Source organism: Lycium barbarum, chromosome 4 (genome assembly GCF_019175385.1).
Source record: "Lycium barbarum isolate Lr01 chromosome 4, ASM1917538v2, whole genome shotgun sequence".
In the NCBI taxonomy this organism is placed as follows: domain Eukaryota; kingdom Viridiplantae; phylum Streptophyta; class Magnoliopsida; order Solanales; family Solanaceae; genus Lycium; species Lycium barbarum.
The window spans coordinates 5,978,443-5,995,228 of NC_083340.1; the positions used below are offsets into that span (position 1 = coordinate 5,978,443).

At 35.2% G+C, this 16,786-nt stretch overlaps 1 protein-coding gene across 12 annotated transcripts; it reads right to left on the minus strand.

The window, feature by feature from the left end:
* Positions 1 to 12,209: 12,209 nt before the first annotated feature.
* Positions 12,210 to 16,306, minus strand: LOC132634988 (disease resistance protein RPP13-like). Of its 12 annotated transcripts, none has more exons than XM_060351191.1 (5): positions 15,549 to 16,306; positions 14,611 to 14,828; positions 14,337 to 14,427; positions 13,990 to 14,067; positions 12,210 to 12,462 (listed from the first exon to the last, which is right to left on the minus strand). In XM_060351191.1, the coding sequence occupies exons 1-4, from the start codon at positions 16,159 to 16,161 to the stop codon at positions 13,994 to 13,996; spliced, it is 996 nt and encodes a 331-aa protein (XP_060207174.1). In that variant the 5' UTR covers positions 16,162 to 16,306; the 3' UTR covers positions 12,210 to 12,462; positions 13,990 to 13,993. The 12 variants fall into 12 exon arrangements, 7 of the variants coding, with proteins under 7 accessions (XP_060207174.1, XP_060207175.1, XP_060207173.1 ...); XM_060351192.1 differs by lacking the exon at positions 12,210 to 12,462 and adding an exon at positions 12,471 to 12,620; XM_060351190.1 differs by lacking the exon at positions 12,210 to 12,462 and adding an exon at positions 12,627 to 13,072.
* Between the last annotated feature and the right edge of the window lie 480 nt (positions 16,307 to 16,786).

The following is a 16,786-nucleotide window of genomic DNA, read 5'->3' on the forward strand; positions in this document are numbered from 1 at the left end:
AGGGCGGTGCATGGCCCATGTAACATATGAAAGCGATGCGAAGGGCGGTGCGCAACCCGTGCATCATATGAAAGGCGGTGCTCAGCCTTATGCAGAAATTACAAAGGGCGGTGCATGACCCATGTAATATATGAAAGCGACGCAAAGGGCGGTGCGCAGCCCATGCATCATATGAAAGGCGGTGCACAACCTTATGCAGAAATTACAAAGGGCGGTGCATGGCCCATGTAACATATAAAAGCGATGCAAAGGGCGGTGCGCAGCCCATGCATCATATGAAAGGCGGTGCTCAGCCTTATGCAGAAATTACAAAGGGCGGTGCATGGCTCATGTAACATATGAAAGGCGGTGAGCAACCTTATGCAAAAATTTAAATGGGCGGTGCGCAGCCCATGCAACATGAAAGGCGGTGCTCAGCCTTATGCAGAAATTACAAAGGGCGGTGCATGGCCCATGTAACATATGAAAGGCGGTGAGCAACCTTATGCAGAAATTTAAATGGGCGGTGCGCAGCCCATGCAACATGAAAGGCGGTGTACAGCCTTATGCAGAAATTTAAAAGGGCGGTGCATGGCCCAGGCAGTAATAAAAGGCGGTGAGCAATGCAGGTGCAATGCAATGCGGCTGCGAGCATACGCAGAGGCATTTGAAAATAATAAAGCAATGCTGGTGTGGAGGGTAACGCCTTTGCTTCGGCGCGAATGAAGTGCAGAAGGTAAGGTCCTTGGGCCATGAAATGGTGCCTTTAAGCGATGAGAATGATGCCTTTAGACTATGACGCCCTCGATGTCCAGTTGTGGGGCTGGACGAGCCAATGCAGTGTCCTACTGTGCGGCCGGATGAGCCCGTGCCTTTTCTCTCAAAATGTGCCATTGGTGGAATTTTTTAGGGCCCCCTCAAAAATTCTGTCCCAGTTTAAACAAACAAAAATTCGCATACTTCCAGCGGAAAGTGATGTGCACTTGCTTTTTTTTTATTATTATTATTTTTTTTAAGCTACTCAAAAATGTTCTCCCAATTTCATGTTTCAGCGGAGAAATACGAGGATCTTTCATGGTAAGACCAGATGTCGATACCTCGTAGAGTTAGTAACAACACAACAACATTGAACTATATTTACTGTGCAACGATAAAAAATAAAATTAAGAAAAAAAAAAAATCACGAAAGCAAAATCCAACAAAATTGTTTTTTTTTTTAATAATAACAATGATTGATATAACATGCCCCGACTTCAGTTGGTACCAACAATTAGTATTGTGCATAAGAATTCACCATTATTTATCGTCCAACAAACCAAGATCGACTTATTGGTAATTCCTATAGCTTCAAGTGGTACCTCAGACATACCTAAAGATCGACAAGATTGGTTCATTTTGCTTCAAACAAGGATTATGAACTATACTTATCCTCGTGTTTCAAGTGCCCTCACCAGAAAGAAAGTCCCTTTTTCACACATATTCAGTATTTTTGAACTTTGAGACATCTAGAGAAGTACACTCAAGCTCAGAAAGATGTTCAATGCTTACAATTGTAATTCCATAAGCTTGGCCGTCATGTAAGTATCCACTAATGAGAGAAACCTTAGCATAGAATCACGTAGGGCTTGTTATGGTGTTGTAATGTAGGCTTGGGAAAAAGGTAGGATATTATTTGGGTAAGGAGTGACTAATCCTTCCCTAAGCGTTGCACTATGTCTATGCTTAGTATTTGTGTGCTCTGACGCTGATCTACTTTGTTTTATTGTCCCTTCTTTTGTACTTGTGCGACCTCTTTTGCAAGTTAAAGCCCTTTTTTTTTTTTTTTTTGAGTTTAGGGTTGCATGCCCGAGACTCTGTGGGGATTAAGAGAATTGACCTGGGTTGTATGCCCGAGGTCTTGATACTAATTCCGGTGGTTATAGGTTGGGGGCTATAACGACAAATGTCTCTGAGTCTTACAACGGTTTATTGAAGAAAGCCCGTGGATTGCCTGTTACTGCCATGGTTCGCTTGACCTTTAAAAATCTTGTTGATCATTTTGTTAAAAGAAGCGCCCTTGCTGCTCTGCTAATGGTAAATAAGAAGACTTGGCCGTCGGGTGTTGATAAGAAGTTCCATGAATATTGGGATAAGGCCCGCCATGCACATTGATATGATGAACTACAATATTGTGACTGGGGTCTTCGAGATTCTGACATTTGCACACGAAGTTAAGGGTGGAAATGTCCATAAAGTCTCTGACAATAGAAAAAAATGTTCGTGTGGGAAATGGAAAAACTACCACATGCCATGTTCCCATGCAATTAAAATTTGTCGGATCCGTAAAATTCAGCCTAAGGACTATGTTAGCAAGTACTACAGTTGTAGGTATTGCAACCAAACATACAGTGGAAAGTTTTCTCCCTTGGGTGATGAGGCATATTGGCCTGCAAGTCCCTTCTGTTTAATTGCAAACACTGCATACGAGCGAACTTCTGGAGCCCAGAGAACAACTAGAAGGAGGAATGAAATAGATATTGCTCCTGCTCGCATAGCTAGGAGGTGTGGAACTTGCAGGAAAACCGGTCATAATAAAAATCGTTGCCCCAATCGTACTCAGTAGTTGTTATTGCTTGTTTACTGTTAAGTTTTTTCATGAGTTCTATGTTATTGTTATTTTATGTAATCGTTGTTATCTTATGTAATCTTCAATAATATGTTGTCGTCCTTCAATAATATGTTGTATTGTAGAGTTCGTATTGTAGAGTTTAATTTTGTCTTTAATTTAACAGTTATTGTTGGATAGAACTTACACAACACTTTATTGAATGAACATAAAATTACATTATAAGTGAAAATTAAAACACATAATACATAGTTGGTCTAAGGGCGTTCGTTAGGCATGTCATCATCCGATTTGTAAAGTTCGTGTGCTAAAACACTTGCTCTTTCATGTTCTGTTAGCGTGCGATTTGTTGCTGCAGCTTGTTCTTCAACGAGCTTAAGGATATAGTACCTACAACGTCTCACCAACATCCTATTATTCTCCTTTCGAATTTGTTTCACAACTACCTCATATTCTACCATATCCCTGCGTTCCATCCACACAGAGAAACGACGTGGCTTGGGTTCCCCCAGTTGCTCAAGCTCATTCATGAGCATATTTGACTCATGGTACCTATGCTCCCATTCACGGCGTAATCCGCAGTAGTACTCACATGGATCTGATTGTTTCAGCATCCGAAAATCATCTTCTCGTTCGTCAAGCATGTGCGGGTTGTACATGTCCATCTCAAAATCATATGGATCCTATGTTCCCCAGTCGTTGTTGAGTGACTCTAAACTTAAGATATCATTTCTGTTTTCCGGGAATGCCCAAGAAAAAGGTGAGGAAGAGCTTCCAGGAGTGTTCTCTTTTTTGTTCGACATTTTTTGAATAGTAAATGGATTGTTAAGTCTCAGTCGAAGATTTTAGATAATTTGCGAAATGCAAAATTAAAAAAATGGCTCTTGCTTGTAAACGCTCACCCGAAGATAACAATAACCGGTTAAAGTTCTTTATAATGTAAATTTTGTTGCATTTCGTTGCATATGCACCGAAAATGTAAAATAAAAAATTGGAGTAATCCAAGTTTATAAATAACTTTTCGTCATGGACTTGTCAAATTTAAGTTTTTTATATTTTGTTGCTGACCTTACGAAATGCAAGGATAAAAAATTGTTAAAGCTTGTCAATAGCTTTCAATTTTTTTTTCTTGGAAATGGATTCTTTTTCTTTTTACATGGATAAGTCAGAAGCTAAAAAGAAGCTAGTCAATAGCTTTCAATTTATTTTTAACTTGGAAACGAATTTCTTTGCTTTTTACATGGACAATTGATAAGCCAAAAAAGAAGCTAGTTAATAGCTTTCAATTCATTTTAAGAATCTTGGCAGAAGCATTATTGCACTTATATTTTCCAAGCATTGTTGCATACGTTTAGAAGAAGCTAAAAAAGAAGCTAGTCAATAGATTTCAATTCATTTTAAGAATCTTGGCAGAAGCATTGTTGTTATATATCTTTTCCAAGCATTGTTGCATACTTTAAGAATCTTGTCAGCGGATTGTTAAAAATTTTACATGTACAAGTCAAAAGCTAAAAAAAAAGCTAGGCAATAGCTTTCAATTCATTTTAAGAATCTTGACAGAAGCATTGTTGTTATATATCTTTTCCAAGCATTGTTGCATACTTTAAGAATCTTGCCAGCGGATTGTTAAAATTTTTACATGTACAAGTCAAAAGCTAAAAAAAAAAACTAGGCAATAGCTTTCAATTCATTTTAAGAATCTTGGCAAAAGCATTGTTGTTATATATCTTTTCCAAGCATTTTTGCATACTTTAAGAATCTTTTATATTTCGTTGCATACTTTGCGAAATGCAGGGACAATTTTTTTTAGCATGGACAAGTCTAATCCCAATTTTTTTTACACGGATTTCTTGGTCTTGGCTGTTGAAAGAGCTAACATTTTCTTACAATTGCATTCATCCAATTTATAAATAATCGGACTACTTCAACCAAAAAAATATAAACTTTCAACCAATATTCATCGTATTCGATTATCTATATCTCAATCTAACTAACTTCAATAATGTCTAAAAAACCTTTTTTCAGTGGATGGTTTTTAAAGAAAAAACATAAAGGAGAAGGGAGTTGGATTACGGCGCTGTGAACTGTGGGGCTTGGACTACGACGCTCTCAGATGGGAGGGGGAAATCGCTCACTCGATAATGAAGATGGACGAGATGGAAAGGAATATGAAGATGAAGATGAATACGATAGAATTTCGCATAAAATACAAATTGAAATAACATTGAAAAATGAAAAGGTACAAATACAATACTTAACTAGCCAACATAACAACAGAAAATGCTTATGGAAAATCATCTTCATCAGACATTTCGCAGTCTGGGTTCCAATCAGGAGTAACATATAACCCCAATCTGTGTCCCTCCAAACGCAACCATCGCAAACGCATCCTATTATTTTCTTCGCAAATGCGGTTCAATGCAAGATTCAGTTCTTAGGGTGATGTGAGCGGCATGCCTATTGCACGACGTTTTGGACGATGCAGCCCACGACTTCTTAAATCGATCTCAATATTATGAGCTTCATCCAGGCGGTAGTTCCATTCTCTTCTCATTTTGCTAATGTATTATTTATTGTAGCGCTCGCTTGGATTAAGCGAGTACTCAAATTCACATTCCAAAACCCATTTCCTACCCATTGACTCAAAAATGTCACCTGGGTGATATGTCATTGGGCCGCGTTTCCAGAAGAATGGATTCCACGATGACATTTTGAAAGAGTTTGTTTTAGCGTGGTGAGATGAATAAGGTATTATGGAAGACTATTTATAGAAAAATACATGGTGCAGAAAGGTCTAAACCCCACATGCAATTTTCGTATTTATTAAAAAAACAATTCATATAGAAGTCTAATTAGTCAGAAATACACCTAATTAGTCTAAAATACACCATAATTCATATTGACGGAATATATGTCACTATAATAAGTCATATATAAGTCTAAATAGTCATAGATACACAATAAATTTTCAAAATAAGTTGTTAAAGCTCCTCATGCATCCCGACGTGTGCATCTTTTCCTCCCACCAGTGCCACATTGTGTTGGCCGGCGATCCCTACGAGATCTGCGCGGAGGAACCCCCTCATGCATCCCTTCCGCACCCTATAAATATCACACAAAATAAAAGTTACTTTTTAATGCGACACTTAAATTATATATATAAAAATTTAAATTCGAAACGAACTTGTGCCTCTAAGTCCTGAACATCTGGCGTAGGTACATATGCATCATTAAAACTGAGCCTCCTTCCATCACAGGGAAAATTAGCCGGAGGTTGAGATGAAGTACTAGTCTGAGGAACTTGGAAAAGGAGGTTGTCCAAAGCCTGTTGGCTCCAAGGTTGTGAGGAATTGCTAAATGGGGTGAAATCTTTTAATTTTGATGATGCTTGTGGAGTGACCATATTAGATGAGTTATATGGAGCCTCTGAACGAATCATAGATGGGCCAGATATATCTATGGTCGGATAGTGGGAGCTATGTATATCCATAGATGAGTGACATGGAGGTTCTGGGCCATTCATAGATAGGTCGAAAAATTCAATCGACGAATAATATGGGCTAGGTAAATTCGTATGTGGGTCATGTGGACTGGATGGGTGATATGGGGTGGGTAAATTCGTAGGTGGATGATAGGAAGCAGACATAGATGGGCCGACATTACAACAGAATGAATGAGCTGGGTCTGGGTGTGGCTCTAGATCGTCAACTTGATCGTCATCAATAAGCTGGTGGCCCACCTAACCTCGACCCCGTGGGTTACCAGCACGACGTACATTTGCACGATCCCGACGACCAGTTGGAAACTTAGGCGGTGCCACATAAACTGCTGATGGTAAATATTCGGGATTAAATGTCAACCTCGTCCCCATTGCAGCAGCATTCAGAGACTCAATCGACATGTTAATAAACCTTTGCATCAATGCATTCATACCTTGAGAATCTGAAGGCCACTCTGACGGACTTTCCTGAACACTGTAAGCCAAATGTCTAACTCCATGAATTCCACGAGCCTACAAAAAAATATATAACAAACAGTGACGTAAGAAAGCCACTGATTGGCAAAAAGAAATCACGATATAGTTATTAATATTACTATAATATTTAATACATATGATACACATGTATTTGCATGTAAATCGGTTCCAAATCCTTTATATGATGATTTAGTTAGAAAATATAATTAAATTACATTCATAATCATGGTCAATTTATTATTATACAATCTTTTTGCTAAATAACGAAAGAGATAAAGTATAAAAATCGAAGCACCTAGGTTAAGATTTTCATGGTAAATTTGCCTGAATACTGGCATTGGATGAGTGTAGTAAGTCAAATTCTTAGACCATTTTTCAAGATATATTAATTAGTACTACTAGTAATTTTGTTTTTACTCAAATGTTAGAAAACTATATAGTACATCATTAACTGTCTATTTAACTTGACATGCACCAAAAGTTACATACCAGTGCTTCGTGCCTCCCTGCGAGATGTTGGTATCCCCTATCCACGGTACGTTCTGGATTTCCTATCAAGGTGCGGGAGTACCTCCGGTACCATTTAAAATATTCAGAATCCGGTCCGAGAGCTACAGTAGTATATGGAGCTTCAACTATTAGTTCCTGACGGCGTTCCCACAAATATTCAGCTTCCTCAAATTTCCTCCCCATCTCCAGACTTATCTTAAATCGCTTGTCCAGTGAAAATGAAATGGTCTATGTGGGGGATTGGTCCCGGAACAGACTGCTCCTTACCAAATTGTCTGTTGACCCGACTTGCCATGTGCCACTCTCGGTAGATCCCACAAATGAGTGGCAACTGCACCATCCAAATGTCTTGGCCACGTCGGCACCACTCCAGAAGTCCATCATTGATGGCCTCTGTATAAGGCTCCCATGCAAACTATGATAGAAAAAATATTATACAGTCTTTTATAATTTATAATACATATTATAAATTTTCTCATTACAACAAACATCCATTATGCATTTTCAGTTAAATAAAGATTAGAACATTCAAGCAATTTTCTTCCTTCTAAATACACAAAATTTCATCATTTCCAAACCGTGTAAATGAAGAATAAAAAATACTCAATAGTAGAAAGTGTATCATGACCAAATCCTTGCTAGTAGCACTTTCTTTTTTATTCAGTTCGAAAGCATAACAAGAACAGGCTAACTTGAAAAATCCATAATGAATTTTGATGGAAATAAAAACAAAATAAAATACTTTAGTAACCTTCTAGCCATTAAAACAAACCTAGACAAAATACTAATTATGCTAAAAGAAGAAATGGGATCTAAAAAATATCACAACAAGTAGCAAGTTGTAGCAAATTAGCTATAACAAATTAAAACAAAACCAACCCATTATCATAGTACGATTAAGCAAAAAATGAACAAATCTATAAAAACTCTATTGTTGCTATATTTTTCACATTTCTTATCAAAAAAAAAAAATTAAAAGGAATAATACCTGATCATCAGTTAGGTTGTCTAAAACATCCCTACAAACTACTAGCACAGCTCGTGCCTCGCTTTCACGAACTCCACGACGAGTCCACTTCTGCGCAAATACAATATCTCGTTCGTTTACTCTTGGGGGACGAAGTAATGGCTGCATCGAGATTATTCGCTCCCAAGCCCAAACCTGTATAAGTAAATTTAACTATATAAATATTTTTTGAATTAAATAAAATAACCCGAAAATACACATGAAAATTGTGTTGTTATGGTTGGGTTCCGATAATGCGCTACTATTGTTGTGCAAGCTATTCGACAATATTATAATTTTTAATGATTTATTATACAAATTATAACACTAGAAAATCTAAAATATTATTTAAAAGATAGCAGAGAAGTTGACTATTTAAACGTGTATCAAGCAATACTTTTAAATTGTTAGCGTGACAACTCAAGGAAATATGGTTAGCTGACATTTAGAATTATACACAAATATTAATAATCCAGATTACATTATATATAGTGGTACATTTAGTGTTTATAATAAAGCTCGACTTTCGATTCCTAATTTCATTTTTCAAAATTTGGGTAATGGTGGTTATAAGAACGCTGCTTGATCTCTTATTTCTACTGAAGTAGAGCAATATATTATTGAAATTCACGAACCTGTAACAAAGCAATAAATCCACAAACATCACGGTTATTGGCCATCGAAGCACGGCATAAATAATTGTACAAGTATGATAATGCTGTTGCTCCCCAAGTTTTCCCGCCTATTGCATCAAGGTCTATTATGTCAAGCAAAAAGTGTAAACTAAGCTTTGAACCAGTATTATCAGGGAATATATTGCCACCAATCAACCAAAGCAGGTATAACCTGACCCTCTTTTGTACCTCAGCCTCATCAGTGTGTTCATCAATAATATCATTATTGGCAATCAAGGTTTCCAAATGATTAGATAATTGTGTTATTACCAACAAGCTATTACCTATAAAGGCTTCTTCTCCGGGCAACCAACCAGTAAGGTCGTACATCAATTCCTGCCACCTTGATTTAGTTATATTTTTAACATTTCTCTGCACCAATGGGTGGCCATCCACGGGAATGCCATATAACACCTCGACATCCTGCAGCTTGATGGTACATTCGCCAGTCCGCATATGAAATGTATGCGTCTCTGGACGCCATCTCTCAACAAGTGCAGTGATGATTCCTTCATCATACTGCATATTACCTACTGCTCAAACTCCCCCAAATCCACACCTCTCAACTTCCTCACAGTTTTTTGATCTTATACTTATAATTTGAAAATTAAAAATTCTTCATGCTTATCAACAGAAAATAATCTCCAACGACTAGTGACCATTTGAATATAGAAAATGACCCAACAAATGATACAAATATCTTTATGTTATATTTAACAATCTTACTTTCCTCACAATTTCTTCATTTTTTTTTAACTGTTGTTCTATGAAAATGACTAACTAAAAGAATATTTTATAATATAAATTTATACCTTTTTAATCAGTAGCTTCAACGATTTTTTAAGTATTTTAATTGTAGTTCGTTGACCAATAAACTCTACTAACATTTTTTAAAAACGTTTTTTAATTGAAGCAATGACTGAAATTACCAACTATTGATTAATTAAACTTGTAACTTTTGTTTTCTTTATTATAGTCTAATACACTAAGTATAAGATATAAATAAATCAAAAAAATAAATGTGAACTAATTTATAATGACTAAATCAAAAAATATATGTAAAAACTTATAAAATTAATAAATTACCTCAATTTGAAGAAGATTATGGAGCAAAAGTTGAGGAATCCTTGTGATAGGATTAGTAGAAAAAAGAAGAAAAGAATGAAGAACGGAAGAAGATAAAGAATGGAGGTAGAGGAAGAACGGAAACTGGAGAAGGGAGAATGGAGAATGGAGAAGGAAAATGGAGAATGGAGAATGGAGAGGATAAGGTAAAATAATATAGGGTAAAAGTGGGGAGCAGAAAAAGGGTATATGAACGAAATAAAAAAAAATCCTATTTCGTTGGAACATAAACGAAATGCAAAAAAAAAAAATTATCCTATTTCGTTTATGTATCAACGAAATACAAATATATATATATATATATATATATATTTCAATTTCGTTTTTATATGAACGAAATAAAAAAAATATTTTCATAAAAAAAATACAAATATATATATATATATATATTTCAATTTCGTTTTTATATGAACGAAATAAAAAAAATATTTTCATAAAAAAAATTACTATTTCGTTGATATACCAATGAAATGCAATATATATATATATCAATTTCGTTTTTATATAAACGAAATAAAAAAATTATCCTATTTCGTTTTTTAATACACGAAATACAAAAAAAAAACCTATTTCGTTGATTGTATCACGAAATACAAAAAAACAATTAAACCTATTTCGTGAATTAATTCACGAAATGCAAAAAAAAAATTAAATCAGTTTCGTTCATTTAATTCACGAAATAGAAAAAAAAAACTATTTCGTGAATTGATTCACGAAATGCAAAGAAAAAAAATAATAAATCAATTTCGTTCATTTAATTCACGAAATAGAAAAAAAAAAACCTATTTCGTGAATTGATTCACGAAATGCAAAGAAAAAAATTAATAAATCAGTTTCGTTGATTTAATTCACGAAGAAGAAAAAAATTTAGGATAAGCCTATTTCGTGAATTGATTCACGAAATGCAAAGGAAAAAAAAATATTTGTTGCATTTCGCTACAAGTGTAGCGAAATGCAAGTAAATCCGGCTATGAACAGTGCATTGTGGTATAAAAAATAAAAGGCAGCCTATTTGGTCTAATGGCTGCAAAAATAAGTCATTTTGGCTCCGGGCTCTTCTCTTTTTCAACAGAGGCGCCACTATTTTATTTGGTATTTCCAGAGGTGGATGTTGCTTTGCATTACTGGTTGCATCTGAATTCAATATTTTTAAACAAAATATAAATTTATATTAACATTACAACAAATATTATGTCTAAATTCATAATTTTAAAAAGGGAAAGGACATAAAGGGCCGTCCGATCCAAACTATTCCCACCGGATGGCCCATGTTTCTCTAAACCCAAAGTGTAGCCAACACGATCTTTTGTGGCGACTTTAGTCGCCACGAAAAGTCCGCTGCAAAAAAAAAATTATTTGTGACGGCTTTAGTCGCCACTAAAGATAAAAAAAAAAAAAAACTATTTTTTTTTGGTAAAAACCACTGAAGATCAACTATGTATCGAAAATGTATCATACGTACAAAAAATATATCATTGTTGTATTAATATGTATCCCTACCGTATATGTATAGAAAATGTATCATAGGTTTTTATAATTGTTGTGTAATTTCTGTATAATAAATGTATCATCAACGTATACTCACTAATCATATAGGCATTAGTATGTACATTATACATTGATTGTACACTAATGATTCACATATTATACATATTCCATATATAATATGTATCATCAACGTATACTCACTAATCATATATATAGTATATATTAGTTATACATTGATTATACACTAATGATTCACATATTATCAGAGGCGGAGTCAGGATTTGAAATTTGTGGATTCAGGATTTTAATTTTTTAAATTTATTGGGTTCTAAATTAATAATTTGTAAATATTTGATAAAAGATTTAATACAAATATATGGTTCGGACCAAAGGTACTGGGTTCAACCGAACCCACACCCGAAGGGCTAGCTCCGCCCCTGCATATTATACATATTCCATACATAAGTATAGAAAATGTATCATTGATGTATAATTTATGTATAAACTGTTTTATTCTTGTATAGAAAGTGTATCATACGTCTAGACAATTGTAGTCCCTTAATTTTTTTATTGTCCCGTCTAGACAATTATAGTCCCTTAATTTTTTTGGATTTCTGATTCCATACACACATTCTCAAACATCTTATGCCTCGTTGTTTCTGGTTTTAGACAGATTCTACCAGCCATAAAGGCCATCGTTTTTACTCCAAAATCAGAGACGCAATGCATGCCAAAATAATCAATTATTAGAAGTCTAATTTACTGACTCAGATTTAATTACATGCCTTCTTCGCCTGAGTGATCTGACCTTCAAAGGAACTAAATTTGAGTGTCATCAAAATGATGTTATTAAGAAATGATATCTGTTTCATAGGACAAAAGTCATTCTGCATGGTTAACATCGTGGACAACTCCCACTTCCAATGAACACACTAAAGAGCATAAATTCTAAATGTTTTCGATATAGGGCCTGCTTTAAGCTTACCAGATGGAACCCCCTTCGATACCTCTTCCCTCTACTTGAATGCTGCTTTACATGCAATTCATGCTAGTAATTAAGATCAACATTACATCAATTGGAAAGACAGCACCAATACCACTACAGAGGACAAAAACGAAAGACGATGGCACACATCAGTTTTTCACAAAAGACAGTTGACAAAGTACTTGCTGCTGCTAAAAGAGATTCAAGATCACCACACAAACGCACACACTCACACACCCCTATGAAAGAAGAAAGTAAATTCCACGTATTACCTGAAATTTAAAAAATTGGTTAAAATTAAGTACAGTAACTGCGCATTCGCAAAGTTATTAGTCTGCTGCTATCGCACGTTCTGTTCATACTCCCTGTATCGTATTTTCTATGAAACCTGCTTTTCCTGAGGAATAATGATGTCTCCTCAATTACCAAGTCAATTCACAGAAACCATATATGATCATAGTGGTGTTACTTTGTTTACTTCCAGTATGTAATTCGGGCTCTGCCCAGAAGTGTACGCAATTGTATTATATGCTAGAGTATACAAATACTAGATGGACCATGGCCTGTTCCAATATCAGAGGAATTAATGTTGGTGCAAGATGTCAGAGACTCCAACTTTCATATTGCAAAGAAATAGAACAGGAACTGAAACTGAACAATTGAGTGCTTCCAGAGTATGCGTCTTCTTTTCCTTTAGTCGTATGATAGCATTCTAATGAAGAAGCTGAGTGCATAACATACAAATGAAAAAGCTAAGTGCATAAATGTGAGAATCCAAAAGCATTTGCTTTGAACATTCCACAAATTTCAACAATACATGTTTAGGCGGCATTTTTTACGGCACTTAATTCTCCCAATCAAGAAACTTGAGGGTATTAAAAATTGCTGACTGCATTACAGAAAAAGAACTCTAAGATAACCAACTTATAAGTCCACACACAGGACCATTACTATATCTATTGGTTCTAAAGCATCATCATACAATAACTGAGATCAGATAAATAGCCCCAGAAGAAAAATGATGATTTTCTCAAAAGCACCTTGTTAGAGCCGAGAGCAGCCTCAAGGAAATCACTTTGACCTTGGGTTAACTGAGCATGAGATGCACTTAAGCTGTGCATCAAGCATAAGAGCGAATTCCATATTTAAGACAAAGAATAATAGAGAAGTGATGCATTTGCGATTAATCATAAAGATAAAATGTGATGCTTATTATAACTTATAATGTTTGATTTGTTCAGCCAAAGTCTAATGTGTACTGAAGCCAACAATTTGATATAGTGTATATTGATTCCTCGAACTAACTTACAATGTTTGATAAAATGTGATGCTTATTATACCTTACCTTCTGTTTGTTGGCCGAAAGATCATATTTATATTCTTTCTAACTATGAGGAAAGTGAAAAGAAGGATTCGTACAGCTTTTTCAATATCACAAGTTTCCTATAGCTTTGTCATCATCATAAGTCACATAGACTCTATTATTTGATTTAAGCTCTATGTTTTCATATATAAATAACAATGAAGTCCATCACATTGCATTGTAATATATGGTTCAAAAAGATTTTTACATAAGTAGGTCGAAAAAATAAAAAGATCAAGGGAAATGCCACTGAAATGAAGCAGAACAATAAATTCTACCTGATTAGGCTCTACAGCTAACTACACTATAGCATCCAGATGAAAAACAAATCTCCCCCATCACTCTTCCTCTGCAACCTGAAAATCAATTTCTTTTATGAGTAAAAAATTCAAATTGGAGATAACAATTTCTGAGGATGAAAAGCTTTGATTAAGCACATACTTTAATCAACGCTAACATGTGTCTAGATGGAATATAAGATGAATAAAGTACTAAAGATCCATCAAAACATTAAAATAAACTATCAACTTTCTTATACTGTCAATAATTACCACTGCTAATGCCAATGCCAAAAAACTTCGTAATATCATGCATGTGTAATATTATTCATGTGTATCACAAATACCTGTCAAGCTTAAGAACTTGAGGTGGTACAAACTTCCTATGGCATCAGGTTCTATAGGTATAGTGACACCACGAATATCCAAGTACAACACCTATATATGTTGGAACACATTACGGAACTTTATAAGACTCATTTGATTTGACATTATTGACCTCAACTTGAAATTAGAAAGATCAAGTGAGAGGTACTTTTGTGCTTGATCATGAATGACATGTCTGAGACATAAGGATGATATGGATTGCTTTCTTGGGTCACAAATGTCAAAGAAGTTTACCTCCAATGCCTTTTGTACGGCAAGATCCCGAAGTAGATCATGAATCCTACATTTAATAACTTTTTCCCAAAATGAATCTACCACTTTTATCAAGCTTCGTCTTATCAGCCCATTCAAGAAGTCTTCAGCGACATCCTCTGCACTTTCTTCTCCGTTTGGTATGAAACCCTCAGCCATCCACAACCACATAATGTTTTCAGCATAAATCACACGATCTTCTGGAAAAATACCAAAGTAACGAAAACACTGCTTGAGCGCAGTCAGCAAATCATTGTAGCTCAATGATAGTATGTAGGAGATTTCGATAGTCATCTTTAATGTACCCCAAAGGTGATCCTTTACCTTTTGCCATTCTTTTAACCCCTTTTTATGCGAAAGTAGTCCGCTTAATACAACAATTGCAAGTGGTAAACTTCCACACTTTTTTCACCATATATCTAGCTAACCTTTCCATTTCTGGAACCATTGCCCGAATATTGGGTAGTTTCCTATAAAAGAGGTTCCAACTTTCTCCTTGGCCTAGGAAACGAAGTCTATAGACAAAACCTTTGTCGTCTGCTCTTTCAGCGACATCATCCTTAGTCGTGATAATAATAACTCTGCTTCCGTTTGGAAATGATTTTTTTTAACTTTTCTAAGCTTTTCTCTGAAATACATCATCGACCACCACAAGATACTTGTGTTCTTTTAATAGATCACGAAGGTAAATTTCTAGATCTGTTTTGATTATTTCCAACAAATCTAGAATTTCCTTGTTGCGATCTCGGATGGATTTTATGATATTCTTAAGAATATCCATGATGATGTAATTTTGAGAAATACATATCCAAGCGCTTGCTAGAGATACTATTAAGCACTCCTGAGAAACACATATCCAAGCGTGAAGCTAGAGATACTATTAGGACTGATGTACAGCTTTTTCACAAGAGTGATCTTACCTACTCCTCCCATACCGTAAATGGAGATGACGCTTCGACGAGGTTCTGCTTTGAGAAGTTCAGCTAGCAGTCTTTCTACAACATCTTGAAAGCCAACAAAAATCTGCTCCTCATCTACATAAGAGGTAGTTCTCCTCAATGTTCTAGCCATGGCTGACCGATTGTTTGGCCGATTTCTCGGTCTTTCTCCTGTATTATTGATATCTCTAATACCATAAGTCTCTCGTTTGCGAGAGATATCCATGATACGCTGCTTGAGTGATTGGATCTCCTTGCTGACATTGTAGAATTTGGCCTCCTTCCTACATATGCAAGTGCAAGCCTTCAGACAACTAGCAAATCTATCGTCATCACCTTTACCAGCCTCGAAGTTATAAGTCTCCAGTATAGCGACAGCATCATTGGCAACAGAATTGATTTCAAACACCCACTGTTGAACTCTTTGATCTTCACTTTGCTTTTCCTCTGCATCGTTGAGGAAAGACTGCATAAAGAGCAGCAGCTCATTTCGCAGCCACAGCACATCCTCTCCTAGACTTAAACAAAAGGAAACTTCCCGTATGAAGAAATCTCCCAATTTTTCTACTGCAAATGACACAAAGGCCTCAACCATCTTCAAGAGTGTTGGATTTCACTTTAATCAGAGCTGCAAAAAGAAGGTTGTATAGAAGATATTGGAAGAAAGCTAGAGAAAGATACACAAAGACATAAGCAGTCGATTGTGAGTTTGGCTGTTATAACATGGGTGTAGTTTGGTGAATGATATAACCTATGATATTTTGGTACTAATTTTTTATATTATGTTTGTTAAAAGTTATAAATTTATTTTGGAATAAATTTATATATTTAATTAAATAAAATATAAATATATTTCATCTCAAGAGATCGGATATTTTCTCTAATTTCACCTATATTAAAATTATTTTATATCATCTTTTAAATAATATAAATTAATTTCAATAAATGAAATTAATTAATTTTAAAATTATAATTTTTAAAGAATTTTAACTACCTACCAAATAACACTGTGCTTAAAGGATCCATTTATTACGTGATATATTAGAAAATCTGACACATGAACATGGGCCTCGTGGAAATGTAAATGTGAATGTGGCAGACAAGTCTAAAATAGCAGTCATATATGTCTCGTGCAATGGTCCACCGCCTTATAATTTATTTTGGACATAAGTTTTACTATTTGATAATGTAAGTAGATATTTACGCAACCAAAAACGGAT